Source organism: Sphaerulina musiva (genome assembly GCF_000320565.1).
Source record: "Sphaerulina musiva SO2202 unplaced genomic scaffold SEPMUscaffold_10, whole genome shotgun sequence".
Classification (NCBI taxonomy): Eukaryota; Fungi; Ascomycota; class Dothideomycetes; order Mycosphaerellales; family Mycosphaerellaceae; genus Sphaerulina; species Sphaerulina musiva.
Genome location: NW_016017392.1, coordinates 609,324 through 624,596, shown reverse-complemented (window position 1 = coordinate 624,596; position 15,273 = coordinate 609,324). Strand labels below are relative to the sequence as shown.

The window sequence follows — 15,273 nt, the reverse complement described above, 5'->3', positions numbered from 1 at the left end:
AGAGAGAGAGAGAGAGAGAGAGAGAGAGAGAGAGAGAGAGAGAGATGGGTGAAGCTGAAGCTCAAGTAGAGTAGTTGGTGTTCCTCTCCTGTCAGGTAGTTAGGTAAGGTATACATCATCTCCTGACAAAATCACAAAGCAAAGAAAATAAAGTCCAAACCTCCCTGTCTTTCCCGTTTGGGAATTGTTGCGCTTATCGTTTGAAGGAAAATTCATCAGTACATCACATGTATGATGTAGGTAGGGTAATGTATGTAGGTACCTAGGTATCTTAGCTCTTATCACACTTATCAGTTTTATCAGAGTCAAGGCTCGCTCATCAGCTGATACCTAGATACAATGATACTGTATACATCATTGTACCCTCCCTAATGTACTGTACTTGTATATGTACATAGTAGTAGGAGATATGGAAGTACTAGTACTGAGGTGAGGTAAGGTACCTGATGTTTGTATACTTTCTCTTGGCATGGGGGAGGAAGGGAGGGAGGGAGGGAGCACCCAACAACAACCCGACGTAGGTCCGCTGTGTATACAGTATGCGGCTATAGCGATATCTCATTGTACTTTGGAGGTATGCAAGTGGTAGTGAACGTAGTGAGGGGAGTGAAGATAGATAGGTGTATAGGTGTACGGGTGTATGTACACAGGCGATCAATCATGAAAAGGATCAGGTAACGAAGTAGTCTCGCCTAGGTGGCTGGTTAGCCGCCGCTGCTGCAATTGCACATGCAAAGAGACGAGACAGAAAAAAAAAGCGCCGCGTGGCCGGTGTCATTGTGCTTCTCAACGTGTGTTTCATACGCGATTATACCTGGCTGTATCTGTAGGAGGTCCCTAGGAGGATGTTTCTGTCCACGTCAACTGGGCCGTATGGGGACGATGGTCCTTGGTGTGCGAGAGAGAACTTGAAACTAGCATGACGAAGCGAAGCGGGAAGGGAGGGTGGGGGAACTAGGACTGGGACTGGGACTAGGAGGTATCGGGAGTCGGGACTGGGGGAGTCAGGGAGCAGCTGGGAGCTTCTCCTAGAGCTGTTGCTTTGCGAAAAAGGTTTTTTCAGTTCAGGTAGCTTAGCCTGTTGTAGCACAGCATCAGAGTGTGTACTCAAGTCTGTTCCCTCCCACTCGCTGCTATCTATCGCGCGATAAGCCTTTCTCCCTATGAGGTTTGAGCAAATATGAAGCAACCACCATCATCTGCTCTTTCCCTCTTACTCTTGCTCTTGCCCTTTGCTCTGGCCTCTTACTCTTGGCGCTGATTGTCGAATTGCTCTCTCTTCGGAGTCTTCTTCTTCTTCTTCCTCTTCTTCTTCTTCGTCGTCGTCTTCACCCTCTCCTCTCCCTCCCTCCCTCCCGTCTCCCCTTCTCCCAGCCAGTCAGAAGTGTGATGCTCCGCACGTTGTCGCTCTCCTCCTCGGGATAGGTAGTATTACTTAGCAGTAGTGCAACTATGATGGGGCGCTACCCCAAAGGCTTTCTGGATCTACAACTTGCCAACAATGCGGGATACTCCACCACCACTACCACCACCTGGCAGCCTCCTTCACATCTCTACTCGACCGCCACCACCGATTACATCTCTCCACTCAAACTAGCCCCGCGAGAAGAGATCACGCGCGTCTCTCTCATCTCGCTCCAACACCAGCGATATCAGGAACAACACACCAAGGCCCTGGTGAACAGAAGCACCATTCCCGGCTTCAAAACATCTGCTGGTATGTATCCTCTCCTCCTTCTACTGCCTGTACGACTACCCACCCTCCGCATCTGTAAATCGCATGCAGCTGGCAAGCCTGGGAAAATCCTTCCACTCGGCTCCAATGAATGGCATGACGCCAGTCTCAGCCTCTCTGCTGTGCCTGTGCCTGTGCCTGAGCCTGTGCTGTCCACGACCCACATGGTGTTCATTGATACCTGATATATATATGTATATCTCGATCGATCTATCGATACCGGCGTGATGGTCCCAGTGCACATCATCATGGACGGTAACCGAGACTGACTATCATGTCTCTTGTTGCAGCATTCTTCGCCTCCCTCCGAACCAATCTCAGACTGCACGCCTCTCCGCCTCCGAGTCCACTTTCTACGCCAAATTCCATGCGAGGATCGACGCCAACCCTGCCACCACCTTCGCCTCTCTCGGGCCCCGTCCTGACCGCCGACATGGACGCCCCCGATACCCCATTACCGCAGGACAATCCCCTCGCCGATGTGCCCGAGCTGACCTCATATCTCGCGACCGACGACTTTGAAAAGATGGAGGCCTTGAAACTTGTCGCAGATAGCGTGGCACAACAGCGGCAAACCGCGAATCGCGCCCTGATCTACCATCCCGTCAACATGTCCGTCATGACGGCCGTGTTGGCCTGTGCAGGGAGATATCTTGCGTATAGAGGCTTCGATTACATGGGCATCATCCTGACATGCATGGGCATTTTCATGTCTTTTATGGCTGCATGTCGATATCTCACCCAGGGCTATCTCAACGCCGCAGAAGACATCAATCTCGCATGGCTCGGCGACGCAGACATTCTCGTCACCAAGTTTGGAGACGAAGTCATTGGCACCGTCATGATTGACTGGATATCGGGCGAGAGTCGCACGAAGAAGAAGAAGGCCTGGAGAGGTCTGATCAAAGCATGGACCGTGCGATTAAAGTATCGCCACAAAGGTGTGGGTCGTGCCTTGCTCGAAGATGCTGTCAGTGCTGCGAAGAAGAAGGGTGCCGAGTCGCTCGATTTTGCTGAAAATCATGCGAGTGAGTAGTGGTTTTCTTTTTTTTTTTCCTTTTTTTTTCTTCTTTTTTTTTCTCCTCTGATATGAGAATCCCGAGATGATCATTACCTAACAACATTTGTGCGTGTCCACCAGATTCACGACGGATACTTTCCAAATTCTATAATACGACTTTTGACCGCGACGAGGCCCAATCGATTGAACAATTACAAAATCTCATGATGACGAGCCCCAGAAAGGGCAGCGGTGGTGGGGGCGGTTTTGGTGGTGGAGGAAGTAGCAGACGAAAATCTACGAATTGAATGATCTGAGACCAACGAATTGACGATGGAAATGATACAAACCATTAATATATTTCTCTCTATCTCTCTCTGTACAGGTTATGGATAGATTAGGTAGAGGGGGGTTTCTTCTAATATATATATGGAATAGACATAATATATCAATTAAACTATCTCTCTCTCTCTCTCTCTCTCTCTCTCTCTCTCTGCAGAATTCACGGTTTACTTCACTGTACGGCATTGCATTCAACAAGGTAGGTACGGTAGGTAGGTACTTTGGAGTTTTGCAGGTAGAATTGTGAAGGTCTCTCTCTCTTGCTTCTCTACCTACATGTACTTGCATGTTGTTGTCATCGCGGCACGTGGCCTCGAGGACTGTGCCATCACTCGTCGTCGTCGTCAACGTGTACAATGTACCTAGTCTCTCTCTCTCGTCTTTCTCGTTCATGCCATAATGGTCATGTCACGCCCCCTGCGATTCCTTGACCCCACAGGTTGCACAACACCATCGAATCCAAGCCTTCGCTACTTCTACGCCGCTGTAACAGAATCAACATCTACCCAGCGTCATCTAATAGGAACGACCAAACATGACAAACTGCTGGGCTTTCTGGCCACACTTGGGATTGATGCACAGCGTTCCTTCTGCAATGGCCTCGGGCTGGTCGTGCGGAATGCAGAGCGACTTCGCGCCCATCGAAGGCGCGCGAGCGTCCACTTCTTGCCCTTCAATGTTGCCCTTGGAGTCCTCCTTGATCTCATCCTCACACGGTCCGCCGAGGCAGTGGGGAACGAGCAGCACGTTCTTGTCATTGAGAGTCGGTACAAAGTCTTTCCACTCGCGCACAATCTTGCGGTGCGAAGCGTACTCATCCGATGCCTTTTGGAACATGTCTGCTTGAATCGTCTCGAGGAGCGCTGGCACTGCCGTGGCAAGATCCTTAATTTCGATGGTACCCTTGCCGTCTCGGTCACGTCGAGAGGTGGTCACCACATGGTTGGCCGAGTCCTTGGGTCCAAATTCGAGACGGAGTGGGACACCCTTCAGCTCCCAGTCATTGAACTTGTACCCGGGGGAATAGCCTTCTCGCATATCGCTCTCCACGCGTACTCCCGCATCGTCGAGGATCGTGCGCAGACCCTCGACCTCATCGTAGAGCTTCTTGCGATCTTCATCCGTACTCTTGGCGGTGATGCCCACGGGGACGATGACAACCTGGGTTTCTGCGACGCGGGGAGGAACGACGAGACCTTTGTCATCGCCATGAACGAGCACCATGACGCCAATGGAGCGGGTCGTGAAGCCCCAGCTGTTTTGCCAGACGTATTTCTTAGGGCGTGTTCCTCCCGGAGCCACCTCCTGGTGAGGGTCCTCGACTTGGATGTCAAACATCTTTGCAAAGTGCTGGCCGAGGCAGTGAGACGTCGCAGCTTGGATACCACGTCCCACAGCAGGAATGAATCCTTCGATGGTCTTGGTGTAGTATGCGCCCGGGAACTGCTCGTTCTTGGTCTTCTGGCCCTTCACCACTGGAACTGCAAGCAACTCTTCGTAGATGTTCGCATAGTAATCCAGGATTTGCATCACTTCCGCACCTGCTTCCTGCTCCGTCAAGTGTGCAGTGTGTCCCTCCTGCCACAAGAACTCTCGCGAACGCAGGAATGGGACTGCGTGCTTGAACTCCCACCGCACCACGTTGTTCCATTGGTTCATCTTGAGCGGCAGATCTCTGTGAGACCGAATCTTCTTACTGTAGAAGCTGTACATGGCCGTCTCAGACGTCGGGCGCACAGCCAATCTCTTTTCCAACTTCGTTTTTCCGCCCTCGGTGACCCACGCGACTTCAGCAGCGAAGCCCTCGATGTGGTCCTTTTCGCGCTGCAGGTTGGCTTCCGAGATAAAGAGCGGGAAGTAGCAGTTCTTGACGCCCATCTTGCGGATGCGCTCATTGAAGTACTCCTGGATGAACTCCCATATTCTGTATGAAGCTGGCTGGTAGATGTAGCATCCTGGCACGTCGGTGTAATCGAGCATGTCGCCCTTGGCAATGACCTGGGAATACCATTCTGAGAGATCGCCCGTCTTCGGCTCAGTGATTCCAATCAACTCTGGGCCGTCTGCCTTCTTCTTGCCTTGACCTTGTGGAGGCTTGTCTTTCTTCTCCTTGCCCTTCTTGCTCTCTTTCTGCTCTTTTCGCTCCTTCTCCTGCTTCTGTGGCTTCTCAGTTGGTGCGGCAGATGTGGTAGCATCTGCACTGGCATTAGCCACGCTGCTGCCCTCGACCTTTAAATCGTCCATCTTGGCCTCGATGCCGCTCGCAGCCATTGGCGGGCAGTGATCGCCTTGCTGGTACGCTCTTGTGCTGCTGTCTCGTGTCTCGTGTCTCGCGTCGAAGACTGGCTTGGCGGTGGACGGTGTTTCTGTAGTTGCGTGTTGAGCGTGGTGGTGTTAGTTTGTCGGTGAACCAACTGAACAAGTAACGCGATACTATATAAATATTACCAAATAAGACTCATATCAATTTGGCAGGCACGCGCGGGGCACCCCTGGTCGAATGCTCCTGCCAAGAGAAACGCGGAGCCAGGACCTTGCTCTTGGACACTTCACGGATCATGTTCATCAGAACCTAACTCTTCTTCTTTATTCATCAACCAGATCAACATCCACAACAGACGGCTGGTGGATCGGTTCTTGTCGGCCAGCAGCACCATTAATCCATCGCGACCAGATGGAAAGGCGGAGTTGGCAGATTGGCTGCCTACACGCCCATGACCCAGCATCTTCAGGCAATACGACCACCTTCCGGGCTGCGGGAGGCTAGTCGACGGGGATGAGGGTGAACGTATAGAGCAGTACACGAATCACTCATTTGTGCCAAAGACCAGCTCACGGGCCAGGTGAGATCACCAGCATGGCTACCTCCCGTCTGTGAACATGCAACGAGAAAGCTGCTGGAAGTCGAATTGTGGACATGGAACTCATCATGCGTGCTACATAACGCTGTATACCATGTACTCCTTCTTTGCCCCCAGTCACGCTGGACGCTGGAGAGGCCACTACAGTCGGTCAAGTCCTGCTCCCGACTGAAGTATCACGCTCTCCCTCATCTTCCCTTCAGTTCTGCGGGGCATCTAGCTTTTGTCATCGCCTCTTGGATCGTATGGCCCCAGGCTTGCATTCTCAGCTGCATTCTCAGACAAAACGCGCCTTTTGCCAGCAGATGCAGGCTACCGAACTGAGCTGTGCTCCGACGCCTATGCAGAGATGAGGCAGATGCACTAAGTATAGCTTAACGCAACCGCGAGCTCTCAGACTTATTTAAGCATATCTCTTCGAGGATAGTATCGAAGTAACAGGCCTAACTAAGTAGCGCCACGCTCGTGAGTTGTAGCCTCATCTCTAGGCATAGATACTCGGATTCCATATTGCCCGTAGCGAGAATGATTAATTTTTGAACCGACCTTGATTCCTAACATGTCAGCATCAGGTCGTGCATGCTGCGCTAATCACGGCAAGACAGGTTCTCTTGGTCGCGGAATCCAGCTCAGACTGCTCACTCGTCAACGACCACTTCTTGGGCCTCGTTGCGCAGCTGGCGGCGGCTCGAAGGCGTCGTCATCGTCGCTGATCTCGTCATCGCTGGGTTCAACTCGACGCTTCGACGCTGATACTCTTGTTGTGCCATTTCTTCCACTGATGCTGCTTGGCTGCGTGCCGAAACTCAAGGTCTGCTGGGTCGCACCGGAGCGGCCAGCTGCGACGCCACCTCTTCCTCTGCCGCGAGCAGGTGCACGAGCAGCTGGCTTCTTGAGTGGACTCCCCGAAGACTGATTCACTGCCGACGATCGTTTGGAGGCGTGATCTTTCACGAAGAGAGAGTTTGAGCTCTCCTGAAAATCGTCTTCCTCCTCATCATCGTCGTCAATCATAATCGCATCTTGTTCTTCGTCCTCTGAGGATGGCTTCTTCTTGCCCCGAGTGGTGGCTGCTTTTGCGGGTGCTTTGGCGGGTGCCTTTTTGGATGCAGTAGCGGCCTTGCGGGTTGTACCAGCTGCTGCTCTGCCCCCTCGTCCACCACGACTACCCCTGCCTCTTGATGGCCGGGTCATCGATGCGACACTTGCAGCGTCGTCATCGTCGTTATCCCCACTGGCATCGCCATTTTCGTCTGCGTCGAAGATCATCGACATCCACGAGTCCTCCCACGACTGGCCCTGCTCATCGCTGTCCCAGTCGTCTGGACGTGGCTTACGAGATTCCTTCCGACTCTTCTTTTTACGCTCGCCCCTATCGAATGCGTCGTCAAGAGTCTTACGATTTCGTTCGATCTGCTCGTACAATGTCTCGTCGTCTAGGATCTTGCCGTCCGCTACGTCTTCTTGGCCTGCAATGAGGTTGCCTTGTTGTAGCTTCAGGCTTTCCTCGATAAACTCTTGCATGGCGTGCTTGTCGTCCTTGTCGACATACTGAGATACGGCATCGCTGAAGCTGTTTTGCGGCAAGATCGTGAGAGACTGTGCTGTGAGGAACTCCTTGACCAGCTTGCCCACCCCAGCCGTGTCAATAGTGATTGTCTTCAACAGCTCTTCGTCCGGCATTTCGGCATCCATCTTCTTCCTGCTGACTCCTGTGCGTTTACGGTGATATTGCACGACATCAGTACTGTTGGCTACTAGTCCCGCAAAGCGACCCGAGAAACGTTGCGGATTGTCGAAATTGTATTTGCCACCCTCCGGCGGCGTGGTTTCGACACGCAGACGTATGATGGGCAGCGGCGGCTCCTCATCTTCATCCATCTCATCCTCCCCTTGGATGTCATACCACTCCTGCTTGGCTTCGTCGATGAGCTCATGAACAATCTTGGATAGAAACTTCGAGATCTGGCCACGGTTATCCTCGTCGTCCGCCATGGCAATGTCGCGTGCTTCTCTGTAATCTCGCAGAGCAATTTCCTTTACAATGAAAGGTCGAACAGTCTTCAGACGAATCGTCTCCACTTCATATTGGATGCCGGTAACGCTCACAATGGCGACGTGCTTCGGAACGGCCTCTCCCTTGACAAGTGAGGTCGCCACAGAAGATCCAGGTTGCATGACTTTGAATCCCATTTCCGCATTTTCCTCGGGGTCAATCTTGCACTCGTGTTCGTGGCCCCAAATGATAAGGTCCATGAAATTGGGTAAGAAGCGCTCGGGCAGAAAAGACGTCTCCGTGTAAGCATGGTGGTTCTGATGTACGCTCATGATGTTAAACCAATCGCCAGTCTGTACACTGGGCTGGAAAAACTTGACGTGGCCATCGCGGAAAGTTCGGAATAGACGCTCATCACGGACGTTGCTCATACCGTAAAGCGCGAGTTTGGTCCGACCTTTCTGCAGCAAAAGCGGTTTGATCTGAATGTTGTCTGATTCTGGCGTACGGCCATAGTAGTTGATGAGTCCCGCTGCGGAGAGGATATCGAGCGCTGCAAGGTGACCTTCGCCTGACGGATCATCGTGGTTGCCATGTATGGAGAAGACAGGTATCGCTACATTGATATTCTCATCGGCATAGTTGACATGGTTGAAGGCACTGTGTATAGTCAGTGGGTCTCACTCGACAGACTATGCGAAATAGCGTCGTGACGCTGCACCGTGACTGCGGCAATGTTTCGCCACTTACCCAGCAAAGTGTTCACTGCTGTCACTCAGCATTTGCAGCTCGCATGGCTTGTCGCCATAACAGTTCTCGCGCAGACTCCGCATGACCTGGTACATGGCCTGCCGCGAGGGCCTGTTCTCATGGAACAGATCACCGGCCAAGAGAACCATGTCGACATCCCGAGTCTTGGCTAGTTGCATGATTTCGTCGAAGGTCTTCCAGCTATCGTTGCCACGAACAGGGTCGCGCTCATTGTAGCCGACATGATTGTCAGTGGACACGAGTATGCGTATCGTATCGGATCCTGTAGAAGTTTTTGATCAGCTCTTTCTCCGTTCGGCCTTTCTCTGGTATGGACTTCGTGTACCTCCTGGGTCTGACATGACTGCCTATGAAGGAGGCAGGTTTCCAGGAATGCGACTCCGATACCTGTAGAAGCTCATCAGGATGAAGACGAAGACGACGATTTGGAGCAATGAGAAGTGGAAGAGTCAACGAGAGTGCTGTCAGAGAAATGGTGAACACATGGCGGGAGGACGTGAAGGGATCGATGCCTGCACTCACAGCGCGATCCACTTCATCACGCTGTCACGTGATCTATAGAGCGTTCGGGCGGGCGGGAACTTCCGAGCCGTCCTCCGCACGCTTACCTTCGACGACCTCAGGCGAACGTGGGAGTGAGCATTCTACTCTGCAAAGGGCGACGCGATGAAGTCCACCACAGCGCTTCTGGCGCGATCGGTATGGAAAGGTATGTCTGATCAGTGCTCTTTTCGGTAGTGCCTCCGGACGGTCGCTGATCTGATGATTTAGGTCCTCACATTGTACCGTACGCCTCCTCATCTCTCCTCGCACGACCTCGATTCCGATCGGCCTATCTCTCTCATGATGAATGCAAAGCTAATGATGTGGAAGTCTGCCGATAGCTCGGCCCAAGGCCGGTGTACGGATGCCACCTATCAGAACCCAAGCGAGGAGCGCCACAATACTGCCAAATTTCGTTAATCTCATCTTCCAAGTATACAATGGCAAGGTATATCACGATGTCCGCATCACTGAGGATATGGTTGGACATAAGCTTGGAGAGTTCTCTCCGTAAGTTCTGGGATAATTCAACTCTCGTGCCCACCGAGAACCTGACTTTGCTTTGCATTTGCAGGACACGAAAACGCTTCATGTACAAGCAGACCAAGAACAAGTGAGAGCTGATGGTAACGGAAGTGCGCGTATGCCTGGTGGTCTTTGGTACTTTGGTAGTCATGTCTGGCAGTCTCGTAACAATGCACCATCGTCGCATCTCATGGTAAGGACGTCTCTGGCTAGGGATGGTCATATGAGTATGGAGCTATGGTTGTAGGACGGGGGAACGATGGAGGTTTCACGAGAGGGTGCTGTAGGTACCTACAATTCAAGAAAGTCAGTTTGTACGACTAGGAACTGTGCCGAGGAAGATAGAAGTCGGACAGGGCCCCGGCGGACCCATGATGTCCATCCGAAGACGTCAGGCTGTGCCCGTGTAGTGCCTGCCGATGCAAGGTCAACCACGAGCTTCCGATAGAAGCAGGCGTGAGCCAATTGAAAAGAAAAAGTAAAATTTGATTCTGTTCGGTGCGAGCTGCACCCGGTCGCGAGAAGCAAAAGATGGAGTCGAACGGCACTGCGATCTGTCTCAGCGATGAGTTGCGCTGATCGTTGTGTTCCGCGCAGTGATGGTATGTATCGGCGATATAGGTGAATCTGCTAATCCTTCCGTTGCACTCGTGGCTGCAATTGCCTCGACAAGATCGTGGTCCCTTCCCAGGTAGTTGGGGTACAGTAGGCTGCCACCTAGCCTTACGATAGCAGTCGTCAACTCTTGCTGGCTGGATGTCCGAATCTCGAGAGGCTGTTGCAACTCGCTACCGGGCAGTGCAAGAGGCAGTGCAGCGACCATAACACTGTCTTCCCGTCCTTGCATCTGGCCTCTTCCTTCAACAACCGCATACACCAACTGTTCGTCTGTCATTGTCACACCGCGCTCCCATCGCAAACCCAACCATTGACAACTTCTTCATAACCGTCAAACCTTCCCGCCCGAAAACGTACCTCCACGTCTGGCGCCGTTTCGATTTGGATCGATTGCCTGGCTGCATTGGCCCTCGGGACTCGAGCTCTGTGCCGCTGGTGAGCACGGAACAATATGACAGTGCATCGTACCCATACACAGTTGAGCTGATAGACGCCTTCACAGGCTGACCGGCAAACGGATCCACCACTCCACTCTGCTGCCGCCTCCCGTGATACCGAGCAACGCGTCTGCAGCCTGCCAGAATCTACCACTCGCCCGGGCCAGATCCATGGCTACAAACGCTGTCTCTAGACGCACTCGCCGTGTCTACTCGGCGGAAGAGCTTCATCGCCTTCGCAATACACAGTCGCAGCCGAAGCTGTCCGAGGCAATTGAGGAGCATGAAAGCGAAGATGCAGAGCTGGTCAAAGGTATGATCGACACTAAGCTTGCCCCTTCACTCAATCATAGCACACAGACTCCCAACTTTGCACGCTCCTCATAGGCTAGGCGCTCGGACTATCGGAGCTCACTCCCGTGCACCCTCCCGCGCACACTATCAATTTACACAATCATTTCTTCCCTCCACTCGCTGTCTTGCGTTTTCCATTCACACCTGTCAACACCCGCATTTGACGATGCAGAACGAGATACTCGACGCGCAAGAGCGCGCCTCGGAGCTTGCGTGGCGCGCGGAAGGAAACATGAACGACCTCAAGTTCTTACTTGAAGCAGGCGGCACATGGAGCAATGGCGAAGTCACCATTACTGATTATCGTCTTATAGAGCATGTGTTGAAGATCTCCAGATCTTTCGCCGCTCGATCGTACAGGGGGCGTCAGTCCACCGCCAGCAGTCTCCGAGTGCCATCCAACGCATCCCACAACGAAAACTCGTCAGTCAGCAGCCGCGGCGCGTTTCTGCCACCAGATTCACACGTAACTCAGCCTGAAGTGCTCAGCGACATTGTACCAAATGGTCAAGTTCTCCGTTTCCGACCCCGCAGATCACCAACGCCGTCTCTCAAGCGAGCCGCCGTTGAGGCTATCGTCAAGAGTCACGGCTCACCCAACCACATGCGCGTCACCGCCGGCGGACGAATTGTTCCCTCTGAGCAATCGCCTCTCTGCCAGCCTCGCTACGGCTACAGTGCAATTAAAATGAATGGTAGACTCATCAAATTCGCACCGAACGGCCGTTTCGGCAACAGACCACAGGAACTAGAGCACGCAACGGACCAGAACGGTCAGGTTGTCGAAGACATGCACGGCAATTACTTTCAGATCGTCAACCACAAGATCCTCCCACTGCAGACGCGGCCAGATGGCTCCATGGAGCTCCACATGGCAGCATCAAATATCAATATGTCGCAACAGCAAGCTCTCCCGCCCCATGCTCCCAGCATGCCGCCCTTTCGTCCCGCCGGCCAATCTGCTGAACCAATCGTCAAAAATTCTGTCGTTGTACCTGAGCCGTCGCCTGCTATGCAGATCAAGGTGCTCAAAGCAGAGTATGTCATCCCACCGATCTTGACGCAACGAGCATAATGCTGACCAGACTCTCAGACACAAGCGTTATGAAGATGAGATGAGACAGCTCAGCCAGACAGAAGCGGTCCGTGGCCGTGAGATGTCTCAGCACGACAGAAATCGCCTCATTACACGACGCCGCCAGCTTGTGACCGAAGCGGACCAGGTCCGTAGGCGAATCAAGGAGCTCGAAAGTCGTCCACCGCAAGACGCACCAACTTCGCCACGAGCGATGCAAGGCAAGCATTCCATGCCGACAGCAGGGCGTGGCCGTGGCAATTTTCAGCCCATGCTGCAAGGCCCGCTCACGAATGTCGGCGCGCCACAGAAATACGGTCCAAGCCTGAATGGCCCATCGCCGAGTTTCGTACCCCAATTTGGGGCCACAATATCTCCAGAAGAAGGCTTCACCAATGCCTGGGCCGTTCCACCAAATGGTATATTCATGCCACCTCCACCGTTCGATGGCGCAATGGCTGGGCCTCTTCCCAACATGATGCCACTCACTGGTGCCCTAGCCCCTGTTCACAGTGAAATTCCCCAATGCGACGGTGCACGCTCCCTGGCCGATCACGGAGTGGACTCTCCTGACCGCTCGCGGGCTATCTCCATCAAAGCTCCAGAAGGCAAGTCGGGACTCAGATCCGTGTTGAACCCAATGAGCCCAGTCTACAAACCAAGCATGGCGGATGACCAAAAGATGGCTGCTCCTGCTGCTCAGCGTCGGGTGGTGACACCTCTTTCACCAATGCAGAAGCCCGCTGCACCAGTTCCAAGTGCTGTCAACTCGTCGATCGCGACAGATGAGACGGTAAGTCCTTCCAAGAGAGATACTTTGGTGCAGAGCTCGAGCGTTGCCAGCTTCGGAACGTCTGATTTCTTTCCCGACAACCCACGCGAGTATTCGGCTCGTCCATATGCTTATGAAAACTCGAAGGATCGTGAAAATGACAACCCACAGGACGATGCCGACGCCATTACCCCTGTTCGCGAAGCGTGGAAATCTAGTGCCCCTGACACAGGCAACCGCAATGATCCCGCCGCTCCACCTGGTACGCCGATCTACTACAGTGCGACTACCACTCACGCTCCTCAACCCGCCAAGGCCGAAAGCAGCGACCTGCGCCATACTCACGCGGATATCGCAGACCGCCAGTCTCACAACATTAGCCCAAAGAGTCGGCGCGAATTTGTGCTTGGTCAAGAGAATGGAGGTCAAGATGGCAATCCTACCTTCTCGTCGCCACCAGAGGACACGAGCTCGCAGAACTGTGTAATGGTGGGGAGCTTGCAGGAAAAGTCAGGCGACTGGCTTCATGGCTGGGCAACCGGCCTACAGCGTCGCGCATTCGACGAGAGACCCAAAGAATTCACTTCTGAGTGGCTCGATGGGTACTGCGAGGGCATCAAAGCATCAGTCCAACCCCGAACTGGTCCTACCACTGCTCCGCACCCCTCAACTATCAGTACCGCCTCACTGACCGCGATGTCAAACACCGGTAGCCCGATGAAGGCGCACTCCCGTCGTCCAAGCCCTGCAATGGCGTCGCGTTCATCGAGCAGGCTGCAATCAGTTGAGAATGCTCCAGGAATGTCTCGCCCACCGTTTGAGATCAGCACACGCAGCATCGATGGGCTCAAACAAGCCATCGTTGCACCGCAGAATGAGAATGCCGTCCTGACGCCCGCAGCTAATGGTCTACACGTCTCTGAGACTACCGTCAACCTCGGTGCATGGGCCAAGAAGCCGCACAATGGCCCGACCATGGAGCTTCCTGGACTTGGGTACCCAATCCCGCAACGCAACAGCACAGCCCTCCGTCATGGTATTATGTCAGAAGGCAACAACGACATGGGGACAAAGGCTGCGTTCGATTGTGCTCCCGAGCAGTTGCAGCCCACGCGACCAGCTCTCGCACCCACGCTCAGCACTGCAAGCGTCGCATCTGGCACCATTGGTACAGGCGGCGGCATTTCCACCACCGGCAACCGGATTTCCAGTCTGGCTAGCATCGATTCGAGCTTGCCAGGACAGTGGCCAGCAAATCGTGTCATGACTCCCAGCGAATGGAGGTATGCGGGTGCATCGCAGAATACCAGTATCACTACAGGCTTCTTCGCACAGTCACAGTTCGATGGTACGGATGATGCCCTATTGTCTGCTCGCCCTGCAACTCAGCTGACGACCGGTGTCCCAGGAGCTCAGCAACGCGTCACCAGCGATAGTCACGATCGCTCGTCTTCCCGTGGTCGTTTCCGAGAGGGTTCGATCGATAGAGTCACCAGCCCTCCAACCTCGCCGCGCGTGATGTCTCCTGCAACATCGTCACATGGTACTCCAATCCAACGCGATGGCAAGAAGGTCAGCCCTCGCAAGGGCCCTTCGCCAACCAAGGTGATTGGGAACCTTGCGGAGAGGGTGGGCATCAAGGTCACTTCTCCGACTCCATTCGAGACGGGCGACGAGCAGGCCAGTCCTCCTGGTAAGCGGCACTGGGGCATGCGTGATTGGATGAAGAGCAACAAGGGAAACAATGTCTAAGCCCATCGATATGCCATCGCCAACCCTGCATACACTTCTTAGCCTCTCAGAATGCTCAGGACACGGATCAGGATAAGCTGCAGGTTCTTTGGTTATCACCTTGGTATCTTCAGACACAGCTTCATCACCACTCCGGCATTCCGACGATCCAGCATTACCCCCACAACACTACTCACCTTTCCAAGCATGGACTACCAAGCTTTCTCATTCGTGCCTTGAGCGCACATCACTCATCACCTCGAGTCCTTTTTTTTTACGATGAAGCTACTTTGCACGACTACTACTACAACCTGCAGTCGGGCACACCAAATGTACAGCACACGCTGTGGGGGGTGCATTACTGTCGACTTTGCCTCTTTTGTGTTGGCCTGATGCATTAGCTTGACATCTTGCGCAAGAAGAGTCGCTTGATATGGCGATGCGATTGCGAAAACAAATGGACATGAAAATGAAGAAAAACATGATAGAAGAAGATTGCAGAGAGATGGCCGA

General features: G+C 53.3%; 6 protein-coding genes across 6 annotated transcripts; 3 read left to right on the top strand and 3 right to left on the bottom strand.

Annotated features, from left to right (window-relative positions):
* Positions 1–1,150: 1,150 nt before the first annotated feature.
* Positions 1,151–3,193, top strand: SEPMUDRAFT_151421 (uncharacterized protein). Its single transcript, XM_016906811.1, has 3 exons — positions 1,151–1,717; positions 2,026–2,763; positions 2,877–3,193. The coding sequence occupies exons 1-3, from the start codon at positions 1,453–1,455 to the stop codon at positions 3,041–3,043; spliced, it is 1,170 nt and encodes a 389-aa protein (XP_016757504.1). The 5' UTR covers positions 1,151–1,452; the 3' UTR covers positions 3,044–3,193.
* Positions 3,194–3,324: 131 nt separating this feature from the next.
* SEPMUDRAFT_151420 (prolyl-tRNA synthetase 2) lies at positions 3,325–5,482 on the bottom strand. Its single transcript, XM_016906810.1, has one exon. The coding sequence runs from the start codon at positions 5,346–5,348 to the stop codon at positions 3,594–3,596; it is 1,755 nt and encodes a 584-aa protein (XP_016757503.1). The 5' UTR covers positions 5,349–5,482; the 3' UTR covers positions 3,325–3,593.
* Positions 5,483–6,040: 558 nt separating this feature from the next.
* On the bottom strand, positions 6,041–9,159 carry SEPMUDRAFT_92010 (DNA repair exonuclease). Its single transcript, XM_016910576.1, has 3 exons — positions 9,031–9,159; positions 8,685–8,967; positions 6,041–8,594 (listed from the first exon to the last, which is right to left on the bottom strand). Exons 1-3 carry the CDS (start codon positions 9,044–9,046, stop codon positions 6,584–6,586), a joined length of 2,310 nt encoding a protein of 769 aa, XP_016757502.1. The 5' UTR covers positions 9,047–9,159; the 3' UTR covers positions 6,041–6,583.
* A 204-nt stretch (positions 9,160–9,363) lies between these two features.
* On the bottom strand, positions 9,364–10,732 carry SEPMUDRAFT_128078 (uncharacterized protein). Its single transcript, XM_016902188.1, has 4 exons — positions 9,823–10,732; positions 9,579–9,758; positions 9,477–9,492; positions 9,364–9,414 (listed from the first exon to the last, which is right to left on the bottom strand). Exon 1 carries the CDS (start codon positions 10,666–10,668, stop codon positions 10,333–10,335), a length of 336 nt encoding a protein of 111 aa, XP_016757501.1. The 5' UTR covers positions 10,669–10,732; the 3' UTR covers positions 9,364–9,414; positions 9,477–9,492; positions 9,579–9,758; positions 9,823–10,332.
* Positions 9,364–10,732, top strand: SEPMUDRAFT_72028 (mitochondrial ribosomal protein S19). Its single transcript, XM_016909964.1, has 4 exons — positions 9,364–9,414; positions 9,477–9,492; positions 9,579–9,758; positions 9,823–10,732. The coding sequence occupies exons 1-4, from the start codon at positions 9,372–9,374 to the stop codon at positions 9,863–9,865; spliced, it is 282 nt and encodes a 93-aa protein (XP_016757500.1). The 5' UTR covers positions 9,364–9,371; the 3' UTR covers positions 9,866–10,732.
* Positions 10,733–11,348: 616 nt separating this feature from the next.
* SEPMUDRAFT_120234 (uncharacterized protein) lies at positions 11,349–14,781 on the top strand (the record flags this gene model as incomplete). Its single annotated transcript, XM_016901583.1, has 2 exons — positions 11,349–12,220; positions 12,276–14,781. 2 exons carry the CDS (start codon positions 11,349–11,351, stop codon positions 14,779–14,781), a joined length of 3,378 nt encoding a protein of 1,125 aa, XP_016757499.1.
* Between the last annotated feature and the right edge of the window lie 492 nt (positions 14,782–15,273).